The 18126-nt window shown below is 43.7% G+C and overlaps 1 protein-coding gene across 1 annotated transcript in view; it reads right to left on the reverse strand.

Moving 5' to 3' along the window:
* CD109 (CD109 molecule) overlaps positions 1–18126 on the reverse strand; it is a 137505-nt gene that overhangs the window by 99763 nt on the left and 19616 nt on the right. Inside the window, exons 3-4 of the mRNA XM_070480792.1 lie at positions 13982–14010; positions 5444–5674 (exon numbers count right to left, since the gene is read on the reverse strand). Of these exons, the coding sequence (XP_070336893.1) occupies positions 5444–5674; positions 13982–14010 (260 nt within the window). The remainder of the gene's footprint in view (positions 1–5443; positions 5675–13981; positions 14011–18126) is intronic.

The raw sequence follows: 18126 nt of genomic DNA on the forward strand, positions 1-18126 counted from the left end.
ATTCTGCTCTGCCTTTTAGTTCTGGGCACCACATTTCCTTCCACATGAAACACTACAACATGTCCATCTCCAAACCCATGCTTGCTGCTCTTGCTGTAAAATAAAATCCCACTGTGGAGATAAGAGGCCCCGTGTGTCTGGCACTCAGCCTTCTCACGACCACTCACACATCATTCAGTCACTATGACTCTCCTCCAGAGTCAGATTAGCCTCACATGATGGCTGAGAAAAGCAGCCCCCTGAGAAGTTAGATAAGCCCTCAGCCATATATAGCTGGTCTAATGTCAGGGCACCAACACATGATGAAATTGAGGCTTCGAACCTATGTGCCTTTTGATTCAACAAAAGTATGTCACGAAGGTGCTTAACCAGGAGAATGCATGAAAAACACCTGAGTCTTCCCAGGCTCTCCCAGACCACGTCCCCATGCGCAACATCCATCCAACCCAACCCCAGCCCTGTCCCTTTCACATCTCTGCAATTTGTCTCCTCCTTTCCATCCTCACATTCAGCCACCATTTTCTAACTGCTGCAGCTCATCTCTCTCCCCTAGTCTGGCCCCGCCAATGCATCTTCCCCGCTGCCAAACACAAACCTGAGACCGAGGCACGGTGGCGGAAACGCCTGGCACAGCTCCTGGCGTGTCACAATAAACATTGGCTATAAGCACAACACTAGACCGCCAAGTAACGATGATTCCTGCTTGCCTACAGAATGAGAGCTACATTCCTTTGCATAGTTTGTTGTTGGGTATTGCTAACTCATGTCCACCTGTTCTGTAACCTCATGGACCATAGCCCACCAGGCTCCTCTGTCCATGGGATTTCCCAGCCAAGAATACTGGAGCAGGTTGCCATTTCCTCCTCCAGGGGATCTTTCTGACCCAGGGACTGAATATGAACCTCCTGCTGGGCACGCTGATCCGCCAGGGAAGCCCTTGCAGTTTACAGGGCTCAGTAAGCTGACCCCAGCTACTGTTCTAGGCACATCTTCCTCCCAACACACAGATTTGATTGTAATTTGCTCCAAATGCCAGTGTACCTAAGCCTCTACAATTGATGCACGGAAGGCCCTCCCTTCCTTGTCCAGCTGCTGAAATGAGCTCCAAAGTCTCCCTTCTCCACATGCCTCCAACAGGCAGAAGCCACCACTTCCTGGAGAAACCTCAGGACATCCGGAGTTCACCCTTCTTGACATGTGATTAGTGCTCAAGGCTCTCACTCGCTATCTAGGTTTTTTGGTGCTTTTGTCCTTGTTACTTTTGGGTTTGGTGTTTCTCTGTTCCCTGGACTATGAACTCCTGGCAGTAGGGATCAAATATTTCTCCATTTTTAATTCCTATGCTCTGACTCGTGGTGGAGTTTGGGTCAGAAGAAATCTCTCTCCTCCAGCAGGAGACAGTGTGAAAGTCAGGGTGAGAACAATGCTGACCACTGAGTAAGTGGTCTAGTAAGGCAGAAACCAACTGTTAAAACAAAAGACCACAAGCAGGTCAAGAATCAGAAGGTCACCACGCTTGGCAAGCCCTGGCACAGGCACTGCCATCAGAGCTGGCTCTCCCACCCACTGCCAGGGCGTGACACCCAGAGCTCAAAGGATCAAAAATGAAAAGCTAATACAGAAAGCTAATAAATACATGCTGTCAAATAATTAAGGAAATGCAAGTGAAAACAATGAAAGGCCATTTTTCTTCTGTCACACTGACAAAAAGAAAAACGAATTCCCCGGGTTGCTGAAAATGTAGGCAAAGAAACGCGTACAGTCCACTGATGTATTATTTTGGTGAAGGTACCCATTTTTCCCACAGCCCTACAAACAAAGGAAACCCACACTGAAGGCTTCGATGACCTAGAGGACCTGGAGGGTTGCGTGTGAATGAGATAAACCTCTCTCATTTCCCAGGCCAGTCTAGGACCTGGGCATGTCACCAACCAGGAAGACACGAGAATGGAGAATGGAGAAAGGCCAGAGGTCCTCCCAGGAGGATCTGAACAGGTGCACCACAGCAGAGCATTTGCACGTGGTCACTTCCACATGGGACGCTTCCACTTCCACTGGGACGCACCCAGCACAGCGAAGTGTGATGTGAACAGCGGCCCTGTGGCAGACGGAAGAGTCATGTGGCTGGAGACGCAGGGAGAGTGGTCCCCCGCGCTCTCTGAGTCACCTCCGCACGGCTCAGGCTCTCCGTCAGCTTCCTCTGCGCAGCACAGGGCCTGCTGCCTGTGCCACACCCTCTCGAGCAATAAACTCACCCTGGCTAGAGAGGGCGTGGATCTCCGCCACTCTCCGGAGTCCCGGATTATGCACAAGGTGGCTCAGTGGCAAAGGATCCCCCTACCAGTGAAGGAGACAAAGGTTCGATCCCTGGGTTGGGAAGATCCCCTGGAGAAGGAAATGGCAACCCACTCCAGAATTCTGGCCTGAAAAATCCCATGGACAGAGGAGCCTGGTGGGCTAAATCCATGGGGTCGCAAAGAGTTGGACATGACTGAGCACAGCGCACACACACATTAAGTGTCTAGCACGTAGAATTAAAGAAATGTGGTGGCCCCTCCTCTGGCCAAGGATGAGGTTCTGGGTTTGCCACCACTGCTCCAGGCCAAAGTTTCAGAGCACAGCCACAGACAGGATGGACCCCAGGCCAGCCGCCATGCCCACAAGACCATCCACCTGTTCCAGAAGCAACAACCTCATGAGGAAGGGCAGCCAGGGTAGAAAACTGCCAGCCGGTGACCATCACACTATTGTGCCCAGTCGCCTCAGTCACGTCCGACTCTTTGTGACCCCATGGGCTGTAGCCCTCCAGGCTCAGAGCTCTGTCCACGGAATTCTCCAGGCAAGAACTGGAGTGGGTAGCCATTCCCTTCTCTGGCGGATCTTACCGACCCAGGGATCGAACCCACATCTCCTGTGTCTTCTGTATTGCAGGCAGATTCTTTACCCACTGAGCCACCTGGGAAGCCCCCAGTCACACTGTCCAAGACACTTATATTTCCATTGTGTAAGGACAAACTGGTTGGAGGCGCCAGAATTAGGAGGAAGAGGCTTATATTACCGTAAATAGGCCCCTGAAGCCCCTTTGCTTCCTGAGAAAGCCAGTCAGTAGATCAGGGGAAATAACCAATGATCCCAGAAAAACACCGAAGTGCCTGAATATGCTATGATGGTCAATATTTTAGGTACATCCTACAGTGAGTCATTCTTGGCTGGGCAACACGGGCCCCCAACAGTTGGCCTCGTGTAGATCCAAGATGCATTCTCCACACTCGCCTGCAGGGCGCGCTGTGCTAGCAAGTACAACGTGGTCCACATCAGGGGCTCTCACTACACTAAAGACCTACTTTTTTCTGGGAAATTTTTCCAAGAAAAATGTAGGAAATATCACAGTCTGGTGAACTGGGCCCAAAGGACTGTTTTCAGAGGGAGGAGGGCAGGGTCCCAAACACCGTGGGTTCCTGGTAGAATTTCAGTCTAAATTCTCCTCCCCAGGGCTTCCCTTGTGGCTCAGCTGGTTAAGATCTGCCTGCAATGCAGGAGACCTGGGTTCGATCCCTGGGTTGGGAAGATCTCCTGGAGGAGGGAAAGGCTACCCACTCCAGTATTCTGGCCTGGAGAATTCCATGGACTGAGGGAACGGCTACCCACTCCAGTATTCTGGCCTGGAGAATTCCACGGACTATACAGTCCATGGGGTCGCAAAGAGTCGGACACGACTGAGCGACTTTCACTTCACTTGACCAAGAAAGCCCCCCACCAGCCAGGCCAGCAGGATCCCTCAGAACCAGAAGCAGCAAGAGGAAGTTCTCTCCATGCGCTTCCAGGAAAGACGAACGTGTCAGGCCAAGTCCAAAATCTGAGAGATGAGCCCAACGAATGCACAGAACAGAATCAGCAGGGTTCCTTCTGGGTTAACACCTGGAACAGACCATTTATCCAGGGCTGACTTTTATTCAACTGAGATAGAAAACAAGCAGATCTAATGCAAACAACCAGACACAGACAGACATTCGCTTCTGAATCCTCCTTTTACACAGAGCGTTCGGTATTTGTGGACAAAGGATGAAGGACAGTATGAATGGCATCCATAAACTCCATTTAGAAAGTTACATGAATTTAGAAATGCTGTTCACTATGGCGACCTGCTTTATTCCAACACAGCAAAGGCAGAAATTCACAGAGCTGCAAATTCTGAAATAATACCAGTGCCATTCAAGAAACATGCATCGAACATGCCAACCCATGTGGTATTCGCTACAAACGTATCCTAGCTTGAAGAGAGTCCCAGAAAACTGGGTTGAGTTGCTCACCCTATTTCTATGCCATTGATCAAATGTCTAATATTCTCCTCGGCTTACATGTAGAAAACCAGGTCCACCTGGATCTCAGCCATCTTCAGCCTGGTTCTCACCAGAAAGCACTCAGTCTGCTAACCACACTGCTTTCAGAGCTTGGAGTGTTCCAGCAGCAGAGGCCAAAGACTTCTTGCCAGAAGGGGCTCCTATAGCTAATGTTTAGTGAGCATGTTCTATGTGCTGGACACAGTTCTAAATGCTCTACTTGAGCCACCTCACATAATCCTCACAAAAGTATTATTATTTTTACGCATTTTACAAATAAGGAAACCAAGAATCAGAGATGTTGATTCATTTCCTGAAGGTCACAGAGCGAGCACATCTAAGCACTTCTTAGAGCACAGAGCGATCCTTCTAAAACGTGAAGTCAAATCGTACCATTCCTCTCCTCAGAATTCTGCAGGGAATTTTCATTTCCCTCACAGTAAAATCCAAGGTCCATATCATAGCCAAGAAAATCCCATACAGCCCCTCCTCCAGTCAACCTACTCATACCTGACTTATCTCCTAATATTGTCCCCTCACTTCCTGGGAAATAGTGCACTGGTAGTTCACTCCCTTCATGGCCCTAACAAGTTCCTACCACAGGGCCTTTGCATATGCCATGCCCTCTGTTTGTAGAGTCTACTATTTCCTGTAGGTCTCTGTTTCAATAGGACTTCTCTAACAACTCTGTTGAAAACAGCAAACACAAGGTCTTTCCCTCTCTTTGACACATACATACACTTATTCCTTTTTATATATATTTGTATGTTAATTTATTATTTGTCCACTACCCACCAGGATATAAGATCAGTGTGAGCAAGGACTCACCCTCTGTATCGAGGTCACAGAGGTTTAACAAATGTTTGGCAAATGAATTAATCAATGAAGAAACTGGGACCAAAGCCCAAGCAGGCTGACTCTGGAGCCTGAGCTCTTAACCCATGCTCTACCATCCCCTACCTAGGGAAACCGTCCCCACGTCAGGAAGGGAGCTTAGCCACGTGACTCCTCAGTCGTCCCAGGACCAACAATGTCAGCAGAACTTCCAAGAGAGCTCCATGAGATGGCCTGAACCCCCAGTTTCATTTCCACCTGGCACTCACCTTAATTAGAATGTTTAAAAAGGTTTTGTAAGGCTTAAAATCAGAGAAGAGTGTAACAACACGAAACTTCACTTCCTGCTTTGGTTTATATAGGGGCTTGTCTGTTTGAATGAAGACAGTCATTCTCTTGGTCTCAAATGATAAGCGCGTACTATTCGAGAATAAAATCTCATCCTGGGCACGTCCGGTGACACGGAGCTCATACATCTCATCGGCACTGTTCAGAGGTAGCTAGGGGGAAAAAAAAAAAAAAGACATCATATGTATCAAGGTCTCATCGTTTTACCTCAAAAATGTTTTTAATTGTAAGTTAGAATTGAAGTTTTAAATATATAGTATTATCAAAAGTAATTGCAATGTTGAAAAATGTGCCACTCCTGGGCACCACAATTAAAAAATTTGTTTTCCCTCTTTCAACATCCTGGAGTTTGCTCTGTAGTTAATTCTCAAGGTTCCTGGACTGCAGGAGCCTCGCCCCACAGGCCTGTCAGCAGTCACCTTCTGACTTCCTATTCCAAGTACAAACTCTTCTGCACGTACAGTCACTGTGAGTCAGAACACCCTTCAGCATTCACTTCCGTGCCTTGCCCTGTCTGAGGCAGCCCAAAGGCACATTTGCACAAGACTGGTCTTCTTGCCATTCTCTCTCCAGGATCTCTTACCTGTGCCAAGAGGCACTCCCTTGCCCCACCTTGTGCATCGCGCCATAGTCCTGGTCCATCTGATGGCATTAAGATATTGTTACTGTTTCTGTCACTAGTGGAAATCCTACCTTCTAGCACTGACAGGCCAGAAGCCACACTCAGCAACTTACACACGCTGTGTCGTTCCACTCACAACAACCCTTCAAGGGGATGCTGTTAACAAATGCCAGGTTACAACCAGGAACCTGGGGGCTTGGAAAAATGAAAGAAGTTGCTCCAGGTCACTGGCTGAATTCAGACCTAGGATGAGCTATATACTCTAACAAGAGCCTTCGTGTGGTGGTTTTAAAATATGTCCACACTGCTATATTTAAAACAGAAACCCAACAGGGACCTACTGTCCAGCAGATGGAACTCTGCTCAACGTTATGGGGGAGCCTGGTTGGGAGGGAAGTTTGGGGGAGAAATCCATCCACGTATCCAACATGTGTATGTATGGCTGAGTCCCTTTCCTGTTCATCTGAAAATGTCACAAGGTGGTTCATCGGCTATAGTCCAACACAAAATAAAAAGTTTTTAAAAAAAAAACACATCCAAATATTCTTTGACCCTCCTCCTTGCAAAAGTGGGAGCCTAAATCTCCAGTGACCTGCTCCTCAGGAGTGGAATGAGGCTGCGTCGTTGACCAGATACCCTCTGCCTGGCTCTCACTTTCTCGGATCCGAGGCTCTGGGGGAAGTCAGCTGCCATGCGATGAGGACACTCAAGAGGCCCGTGAGAGGCCCACGTGGGGAAGGACAGAGGCCAACAGCCACAGCCCACCTGCCAGCCGCATGAACAGCGGCCTTCCCGGGGCCCCCCAGGCCCGGGGACGCCTGCAGACATCAGCGACTCGGACACGGGAAGTGCCGTCTCCTGAGATCCCACATCAGACCCTCTCAGCTACACAGCCGCCTGCTTCCCGACCCACAGAAACTGTGGGAAGTAATAAAATTCTCTGACTGTTTTACACCAGCGTTTGGGGACCATAGGTTACACAGCAGTAGATAACTAGCACACCTGACTTGTAGTTCATCTTCATATTCCTAAACCTGAGATTCTGAAATGACGTTCTGCCTCCTTTGGGAAAAAATAAGATTTGCCCACAGAGGGCTCTGAGGAGAGTCTCCAGCAATAGCAGCCACCAAAAAGCCAGGAACACGGATAAGAATATGAAGGAAACGTGATGAACCACCGACGCGACAGGGAGAAAAGTTTCGATGTTTGCAATTTATGCGGAAAAGCATTTTAAAAATAAGATGAATTCATGGATGGAGAAATGAGTAGATAGATTAAATATGTGATAAAGCAAGCACAGTAAAACGTTAACAGTAGACTCTAAGTGGTAGCTACAAGACTGTTCACTTTGAAAGTCTTTCAGGTTTTTTGGATATTTGATATTTTCATAATAAACTGTTGTGAATGAAAGTGAAGTCGCTCAGTCGTGTCCAGCTCTGCTTCTTTGCAACCCCATGGACTGCAGCCTACCAGGCTCCTCTGTCCATTGGATTTTTCAGGCAAGGATACTGGAGTGGGTTGCCATTTCCTTCTCCAGGAGATCTTCCTGACCCAGGGATTGAACCTGGGTGTCCCACATTATAGGCAGACGCTTTACCGTCTAAGCCACCAGGGAAGTCTAATAAACTGTTAGGAGAAACAGTCATATCACCCTCAAATGATCTCTAGTACTGAGTTTTGCTTTCCTTTAATAAACATTCACTGAGCACCTCCGAGCTTGGAATTCAACACAAACCAAAGATGTACACCCAAGGGGGCTGAGAACCTAGCCTAGCACTTGCATCCTCCTATACTATTCTCTCACATGATGCTTCAGTCCTCAGATTCTTTTAAACGTAGTGTTCAATACTGTAAGCATGTACCCAAGAGTACATGTCAAAGTCGCTCAGTCATGTCCAACTCTTTGTGACCTCATGGACTATACAGTCCATGGAATTCTCTAGGCCAGAATACTGGAGTGGGTAGCCTTTCCCTTCTCCAGGGGATCTTCCCAACCCAGGGATCAAACCCAGGTCTTCCACATTGCAGGTGGATTCTTTACCAGTTGAGCCACAAGGGAAGGTAAGCAGGAAAATATATATTCCAGGAGCCAGCATATCATTTGCTTGGATATGCCACAGATTTATAAACAGCTCATGCTTTAAAAATATGGGATTAGATGGAACGTCTCTCCATGATTTGGGTATCATTTTTAGTGGCACAGAGGCCCCAGGACAGACAGTAGATTTAAGTAGTATTAGTGGCTCAGTCGTGTCCAACTCTTGGTGACTCCACGGACTGTAGCTCACCAGGCTTCTCTGTCCATGGAATTCTCCAGATAAGAATACTGGGTTGCCATTCCCTTCTCCAGAGGAATCTTCCCAACCCAGGGATCGAACCCAGGTCTCTGCATTGCAGGCAGATTCTTTACCATCTGAGCCACCAGGAAAGCCCCAGTGGATTAAAGACTTATACCAAATTAATGATGCAGAGGCCTGCAACTAAAGACTTATTAACCATGAAGAGTCAAAGAGTTAGAGAATTAGAAGTGACACAAAGGTGTCCAAGGACTTTTCCTGCCTTCTATTCCATCCTCCTTCGGGGAGTTGATACACAAGAGGAGACAGTACTGACTCTCTGCTCCTTTCAGTTACCCTAATTCTCTTTTTCAAATCTCGCCTGGTAGAAATCCCACCTCCTCATACGTAAAATTTGGGCAATTTAGGATCCTCAAAGCCTCGGGGCTGATCCTAGGGCTGGAAAGTCAGAGATGACAATATGGACTTGTCAGAATGGATCTGGGGTGTCCCCATGAACCGGGGGGCATTCCTACACGGCCCAGGGTGTCACCTGTCACTGTCACTTCGGGTGTCAGTACAGACCTTGGCCCTCCACTGGTAACAGTGGAGGGACATAGTGATAGGATACTGGAGAAAACACTGGCGATGTTAGGCAGTCCTCATGAAAGAGTCTCCCTGTGCCAGGCCCGCACACTCAGTGGTAACCTGCTTCGGATGGTGGTGAGGATCAAAGGTAGTAAACCTCCTGAATCTCCTGGTAAACTGCCTCCCGCCTTCTCCCTCAATTACTGAAAAGAATTCCCAGGCCTGGTAATAAAGGGGTTCCTTATCTCTTACACAAGAACCAATTATTTACCTACAGAGATTTTGGATCCTATGTGTTCAGCTGAAGTCGCAGTACTGGGGAAAGACGTGGTTCCCAGAGACAGACACTGTCTGACGGCTGGACGAGAGGCTGGGGGTGTATACTCCCCAGGACTTAGATCAACAGAATATCAACCAGCACCTGAGTTGAGCACTGTTGATTCTCAGTTACGCTGTCTATTCTGGGTATACATCAACACAAACTCTCCAGGCAGATGACAGCTCTCCACCCAGAATACACGACAGAGGAATGCTCAGAAAGTTCCTGATGGACAATAAATGGATTCCTGATTCTAATCTGGCCCATCTAAAACCATCTCACCTTCTCTGGAAGATTAACTGTCTTAAGGAAACTGAGACAACACAAGAGTATTTAATACTACTTTATTTCACGAATAACTCCAGTTTCCAAAAGTAAGGGCAATTTCAAATAACTTTCTAAATAAAATTGAGAAACTTAGGATGATAGTTTCTGTTTTAAAATATATTAGTAATTAAACATTAAAAGCATTCTAATTTTATTAGGAGGTTGGGATTAACATATACATACTATTATATGCAAGATGGGGCTTCCTGAGTGGCTCAGTTGGTATAGAATCTGCCTGCAATGCAGGAGACCTGGGTTCGATCCCTGGGTTGGGAAGATTTGGAGAAGGAAATGGCAACCCCCTCCAGTATTCAAGCCTGGAGAATTCCATGAACAGAGGCTACAGGCTACAGTCCATGAGATCAAAAAGATTCGGACATGACTGTGCAATTTCCACTTTCATACGTAAGATAGATAATCAACAAGGACCTACTGTATAACAGGGATCTATACTCAATATTCTGTGACAATTTATATGGGAAAAGATCCGAAAAAGACTAGATATATGCATATGCATATGTGATTCACTTTACTGTATGCCTGAAACTAACACAACATCGTAAATCAACTCTACTCCAATATAAAATTTTAAAATTTTAAGCATTTTAATTTTAAAAGCCACTCCCTCATTTTAAGTTTTATTACACAGAGAATAACAGAAACTTTTTCTAGCATATTTTATACAAAAAACAACCTTTATGTTAAGCATAAATTGCTTTTTTTATTTACTTCTTATTGAAGGCTGATTTTACTATATCAGAAGCAGAAACAATGAGCCAGTCAGATATTAAAATCAAATATTAAAAACACATGTTTCAATACAGCCAAAATATTCATATTTTGCAGCAAAAATTCATGAGAACTTTAAAAACTAATTTTAAATATTATATAAAAGTACGCTTTTAAAGACAGGTCTATTTTCATCGAAAACTCATAAAAATGCAGAACCTTCTATTTTTGCCAAGCATTATCAAATTTTCCCAGACACTTTATGACTAAGTCTTTAAAGTTCTGTTTTACTAAAAAAGGATCTAGTCCTAAATACAAGCTCTAGTAAAATTTTCAACAGGTAATTGTTATATCTACATACAACAAAAAAAAAATGTTACAGACAAATATGAGATATTGGGGTGAGTATTTCACATAGTTAAGACTTTAAAGAATAAGAGTAGGGCTTCCCTGGTGGTCCAGTGATTAAGAAACCCCCTGCCAAGGCGGGGAACACAGGTTCGATCCCTGGTCCAGGAAGATCCCACACGCCTGTGTGCAGCTGAGCCTGCGTGCCGCAACTACTGAGCCTCCTCTCCAGAGCCTGTGCCCCCAACAAGAGCAGCTAGTGCAGAGAGAGGCCTGCGCACCCCGTCTAGACCGCAGCCCTCGTCCGCTGCAGCGAGAGAAGGCCCGCGTGCAGCAACAAAGACCCAGGGCAGCCAAAAATAAACTTAAAAATTTTTTTTAATTTAAAGAATAACAGTAGTGAAATTTGCAGCTAATGATAAATGGGATGAGTACAGTTTAGAGGGGGGTTACTGGAATCCCAGCCCAAGTGCTCTGGTCCCACCCACACGCCTACTCCTGCCAGTCTTACCACCCTCTAGCCAGTGCAGCTGTGGACTTCTTTGAGGAAAGCAGTTACTGTGCTTCAAGCTGTCCTTCCTGAGCTTAAATCTCACCCCCTTCTGCTATCAGACAATTAAGTCACACAGGATTTATTTTAATCTTCTCATTGTAATACTCTTTCAACAGAGTTAGGGACACGGGCATGAGGAGCCAGTACCTAACATCTGAGGTCGTATTAACACAGTCTACTACCTTATTGTCATTAAGTTTAGGTTTTTTTTAACCCCACTCTGTCTACTTATGCCTTCACTTCCCCTGCCCCTACTTTCTATTATTACAGCGTATATTTCTTAGTAAGTAAGTACAAACATACTAGGTATGAAATATAATAGTTATGAGAGGAGTATGTCAAGGCTGTATATTGTCACACTGCTTATTTAACTTATATGCAGAGTACATGATGTGAAATGCCAAGCTGGAATCAAGACTGTCGGGAGAAATATTGGCAATCTCAGATACGCAGATGATACCACTCTAATGGCAGAAAGCACACAGAAACTAAAGAGCCTCTTGATGAGGGTGAAAGAATAGAGTAAAAAACCTGGCTTAAAACTCAACATTCAAAAAACTAAGCTCATGGTCCCATCACTTCATGCCAAATAGATGGGGGAAAAATGGAAACAGTGACAGATTTTATTTTTAGGGGCTCCAAAATCACTGCAGCCATGATTTTAACAGTGACTGCAGGCATGAAATTAAAAGACACTTGCTCCTTGGAAGAAAAGCTATGACAAATCTAGAAAGTGTATTAAAAAGCAGAGACATCACACTGATGACAAAGGTTTATATAGACAAAGCTACAGTTTTTCCTGTAGTCATGTACAGATGTGAGAGTTGAACCATAAAAAGGCTGAGCACTGAAGAATTGATGCTTTCGAACTATGGTGCTGGAGATTCTAAGTGTCCCTTGAACTGCAAGGAGATCCAACCAGTCAATCCTAAAGGAAATCAACCTGTATATTCATTGAAAGGATTGATGCTGAAGCTGAAGCTCCAATATTTTGGCCACCTGATGCAAAGAGCCAACTCACTGGAAAAGACCCTAATGCTGGGAAAAAATGAAGGAGAAGGAGGAGGGGGTGGCAGAGGATGAGATAACTAAATAGCAATACCAACTCAGTGGACATGAATTTAAGCAAACTCCAGAGACAGTGAAGGACAGGGAAGCCTGGCATGTTGCAGGCCATGGGGTGGCAAAGAGACAGATACAACTTAGAGACTAAACAAGATCAAGGACTTTTTATAACAGATTGTTTGTGCTCAGCCATTCAGTTGTGTCTGACTCTTTGCAACTCCATGGACTGTAGCCCACCAGACACCTCTGTCCATGGAATCTTCCAGGCAAGAATACTGGAGCAGGTTGCCATTTCCTACTCCAGGAAAGAACTGTTTGGGAGCACTATATTCTCTAAGAGTGTGAAAAGTGTGAAAGTATTAGTCACTCAGTCATGCCCAACTCTTTGTGATCCCACTGACTGTAGCCCACCCCCACCCCCCACAACAAGGCTCCTCTGTCCATGGAATTCTCCAGGCAAGAGTACTGGAGTGGTTGCCATTCCCTTCTCCAGGGGATCTTCCCGACCCAGGGATTGAACTGAGGTCTCCTGCAATGCAGGCAGATTCTTTATCACCGACCCACCAGGGAAGCCCATTCTCTAAGAACTCCCCCTCAAAATGAATGTGATTTCTGAATGTGCTTGATAAGCAACCTTCAAGAGGTAATGGAGAACCTGGCTTATCGGGAGATGCTGACCCTACATAAGTGTGTAATGTGTCAAGGTCAAAGTCGTGACACATCTAGTCCCAGAAAAGTGGATGCTGTGTTTAACTATACATTAAATGTGTGACGCTCCAAAAGAAAACAGTTGTAAAGGACAAACTTCCAAATCAAAGCTATGAGAAGTAGGACTAGTTCACAAGCAGCATTGAATAACCAGGTTTCTTGACTCTCTCAAACTAAAGAATAACTCTTCCCACTGCTACAGCAGATGCCACAGCATGTCTATACCTCATTTCACCTCCAAGGTAGCCTCTATGAATCAGGCTACACTTTTATCCCCTTCTCCAGGGCTGGGACCATGGTGAGGTGAGCCAGGCACTTGCCTCAGGTGCAAAATTTAAGAGTGTGCCAAAAAACTCAATAATCAAGAAACTCAATAATAATAGCAAAAAACTCAAGAATAGCAAAAAACTCAATAATAAATAGCAAAAAAAATACAAAATTATGAAACAAAAACAATCAAAATTTTAATCAAAGATAGGATCAGTATCAATTACTGATTTTTGTTTGTTTGTTTTGCCTCAAGCAGCAATTCTGTTCAGCGAGGCACTGCCCTTTTCCAGGACAAAGAAACTGGGAGGAAGCAATAATGACACACCCAAGACTGTTGTGCTCATTAGGGCAGAAGCAGGACCAAACCCACCCAGGTCCCTGTGTGAATAGTCCAGGCCAGTCCCCTCAGTGACGTTCTCTATCTTACAGGAGGAAAATCTCCACTATGAGTCTGAAGATGCTAATAACCAATCTCCCTGGAGAAATATTATTCTTAAATAATCTGAAGGTGGAACCGAACTCAAGCCAAACTCACAAGGCATGTAAATCAATACGAAAGCCAATAAAATCTGAATTTATTTATTTCACTGACACAGTGTATATTTTTAAGAAATTAATAAATTTCAATAAATTTTAAATTTTTAAAATACTTACTGATGGAAGAATAAGTGTCTTGAAAGACCCTAAAAAGGAAAACAGGGAAGAAAACAGTCATAATTTGAATATGATGATATAACATAAAACTCATTAAGACTCTCCTAATACTCTTTAGGATATAGAGGGTACCATAAACTTACAAAATCACAAATTTATTTAGCCAAGCCAAAACAATTTTATTAAAGCCCAGAACCCCTGAGAGATTATTACATATCCTTGTGCCAAAGAGTTAAGATCAAAAGGTTAACAGTGGATGAACCTCTCCCTAAAAACTAAGTTCTGCTTCTCTTCTCCACGTTCATTTTCGGTGTCAGCGTTGCTGCTGCTCCTGTTTTAAGGTTATACACGTTTGAGGGACACTTTATACAGTGTACAGAAGGAAGCTGAGGTTCATTCCTAATGAACATTTCTCATACACTCATGACAGAGAAAAGGAAGGCATTAGTCACATCAGGGGTGAGCTGGGACTCCTAACTGACCCATTAGTATTAAAACGATGCAGACTTTTTTCATGTAAGTTACTAAACAAAGACTGCTAATTTAACTCATGCCAACTTCTCATCAAATCTATTTACTGCTAGGGGAAAATGTTCCAAGTTAAAAATAAAAGAGTACTTATTCGAAGTTTCCATTTAAGTGACATGAATTTATAGGTGGTAACAGGCCCTCAGTTTCTTCATTCATTTAAGAAACACTTATTAAGGGCAACCCAGTAAACAAGACAGACACAGCCCCTCTCCTCCTGAAGGCCACAGGCGTCTAACCCCGTGGGAACAGACAGGCATAGCATGCAGCTGGGGTCAGGCCGGTGGCTTCTGAAATCAGACTGCTAGTCCTGTCCTTGACATGTTACCTAATTCTCCAGGTTCAATTTTTTTATCCACAGAGCTTCCCTGCTAGTCCAGTGGCTGAGTCGGTCTTACAACACAGGGAATGCAGGTTCAATCCCTGGTCGGGGAGCTAAGACCCCACAGGCTGCACAGAAAGCCATCATGCTGCAACTAAGATCCAATGCGGCCAAATTTTAAAAATAAATACTTAAAAAAAAAAAAAACTTTGAAATCAAAGAGCTACATAAATGGAGAGACACTCAATGTTCATAAATAGAAAAACTCAACTATCAAGACATCAGTTCTTCCCAACTTGATCTTTAGAGTCAAGGTAATCCTAATCAAAATCCCAGCAAGTGATTTTATGGATATCAACAAACTGATTCTAAAGTTTACATGAAAAAGCAAAAGACGCAGACTAGCTAACCATACTGAAGAACAAAGGTGGAGAAGTAATGCTGCCTGACTTCAAGACTCTATAAAGCTACAGTAATCATTCTGCCTGGAGAATCCCACGGACAGAGGAGCCTGGGAGGCTACAGTCCATGGGGTCGCAAAGTGTCGGACATGACTGAGCAACTTCACTTCACAGTAATCAAGACCAAGTGATACCAGCAAAAGAACAGACAAACAGATCAATGGAACAGAACAGAGAGCCTAGAAATAGACTCCATAAGTACAGTCAGCCAAGTTTTTTAATTACTTGTTACTGGAGAACAGTTGTTCTACAATGTTGTGTTCATTTCTGCTGTATGGCAAAGCAAACCAGTTACACCTATACACATATCTACTCATTTTTAGATTTCCTTCCCATTTAGGCCACCATAAAGCACTGAGTCTGGAGGAGGGCAATCCACTCCAGTATTCCTGCCTGGAGAATCCCATGGACACAGGAGTCTGGTGGGCTGCAGTCACAGGGTGGCAAAGAGTCGGGCACAACTGAATGGGTTTGGCACGCACACAGGGCACCGAGGAGCGCTTCCTATGCTACACAGAAGGTTCTCATTCGTCATTATTTCATACACAGTAGTGTACATAGGTCAATTCCCAACTTCCCAATTCATACCATTCCCCCTCCCCCGAGTAACCGTAAGTTTGCTCACTGTATCTGTGACTCTATTTCTGCTTTGCAAATCAGTTCACCTGAACCATTTTTTTCTAGATCCCACCTACAGGCAGTTTTAGGTGACAATTTTTTCTCTTTATGATGTACGTCACTCTGTATGACAACTGCTAGGTCCATCCACTTCTCTGCAAATGGCATTACTTCATTCTTTTTTACAGTCCGGTAATATTCTATTATACATCTGTACCACATCTTCTTTATCCATACCTCTGCTGAGCGACACTTAGCTTGCTTCCATGTCCTGGCTATTGTAGAGAGTGCTGCAATGAACTTCAGGATGCATATATCTTTCTGAACTATGGTTTTCTCTGGATATATGCTCAGGAGTGGGATTGCCTGGATCATATGGTAGCTCTATTTTTAGGTTTTTGAGGAACCTCCATACTGTTCTCCATAGCGGCGGTAATCAATTTACATCCCCACCAACAGTGTAGGAGGGTTCCCCTCTCAGTACACCCTCTCTAGCATTTGTTGTTTGTAGATTTTTGATGATGGCCATTTTGACTGGTGTAAAGTGACACCTCATTGTAGTTTTGATTTGCGTTTCTCTAATAATTAATGATGCTGAATATATTTTCATCTGTTTATGGGCCATCTGAATGTCTTCTTTGGAGAAATGTCTATTTAGATTTTCTACCCATTTTTTGATTGGGTTGTTTGTTTTTTTTATATTGAGCTGCATGAGCTGTTTGTATATCTTAAAGATTAATCCCTTGTCAGTTGGTTTATTTTAAAATATTTTCTCCAATTCTGAGGGTTGCCTTTTCCTTTTGTTTATTCTTTCCTTTGCTGTACAAAAGCTTTTAAGTTTAATTAGGTCCCATTTGTTTATTTTTGCTCCTAATTTCATTACTCTAGGTAGTCAACTTATCTTTGACAGAAAAAAAAAAAGGATTTTAGGACAGTAAAAATACTTTGCACGATATTATAATGATGGACAAATGTCATTATACATTCAACAAAACCCATAGAATTTACACCACCAAGAGTGAATCTTAATGTAAAAATGTAAACTATGAAGTTTTGGAGATTATGAAGTAACAACACAGGTTCATCCTTGGTAAGAAAAAAAATGTACCATTCTTATGAGCAATATTGATAATAGGGAAAGCTAGGCATGCATGGTGTCAGGAATAATATGGGAAATCTGCAAAAATAATTTTTCATTTATGAGAATGTTCAGCTTGAACATTATGATGATAATGGTCAGATAACTGAACGTTCAAATAAATAATGGAGTATAGCCTACAGAATAAAATAAGAGTCTATGAATTTATGCTGGTATATAATTTAAATGAGGGAGAAGAAAAAGTTATTCTTTTTTTACTATTTTAAATTAATTTTATTGAAGGATAGTTGATTTACAATGTTGTATTAATTTCTCCTGTAGAGCAAAGAGATTGTTATACATTCTGAAAAAGTTATTCTTTACCATAGAATTCCAATTAATAAATGTAGAAGGAATCATGGAATTAGAAAATTTCACAACAATTATGATAATAACTGATTAAGACAAATTACCAATCTTGTGTGTATATGTGGAAGGACTAAGGCTCGTGAGAAATAATAAACTATGGTTGTTTGAAGCTCCTAAGTGTTGAATGGTTCATTCACAGCAATAGATAACTGGTACACATTTGAAATAAAAAAAGATTCTCTAGCAATTTTAAGTATTATTATCCTTATTTTACAAATGAGAACCTGAATCACAGAGACCTTAAGTGAGTTCCCCAGTCACATAAAAGAGAAGTAACAGGGCCAAGAGCCACTGCCTCTGTTTCTACCAGCAGCTGTTCTTCTGCTCTTGTATTCTACCCACCTTTGATTACATAAAAGCTGCACATCCTGGGTAGCTTCTTTGTGTATGCTCCTTACTCCCTCAGTCAGACAGGTTCAAAATCACAATCTTCTTGGACTCCCTGCTCCCCTCGACTCTACGTTAATCATCACGGGGAACCTAGACACTATTCCATGATGTTTCTCCCCGCCCTTATAGGAGCTGCAGTGGTGGAGCTCATTAAACAATTCATATAATACAAGAACCTTCTGAAAAGGAGATACACACTGGACAATTTCTCAGCTCTTTTTATCACTTCTTCACACTACACAGTCTTGATACATTTGAAGTTAACTTCAAGATTGGAAAAACTCACCTTCGAAGGAAACAACCACATGTGTCTAAGATT

This window comes from Odocoileus virginianus, chromosome 19 (genome assembly GCF_023699985.2).
Source record: "Odocoileus virginianus isolate 20LAN1187 ecotype Illinois chromosome 19, Ovbor_1.2, whole genome shotgun sequence".
In the NCBI taxonomy this organism is placed as follows: Eukaryota; Metazoa; Chordata; class Mammalia; order Artiodactyla; family Cervidae; genus Odocoileus; species Odocoileus virginianus.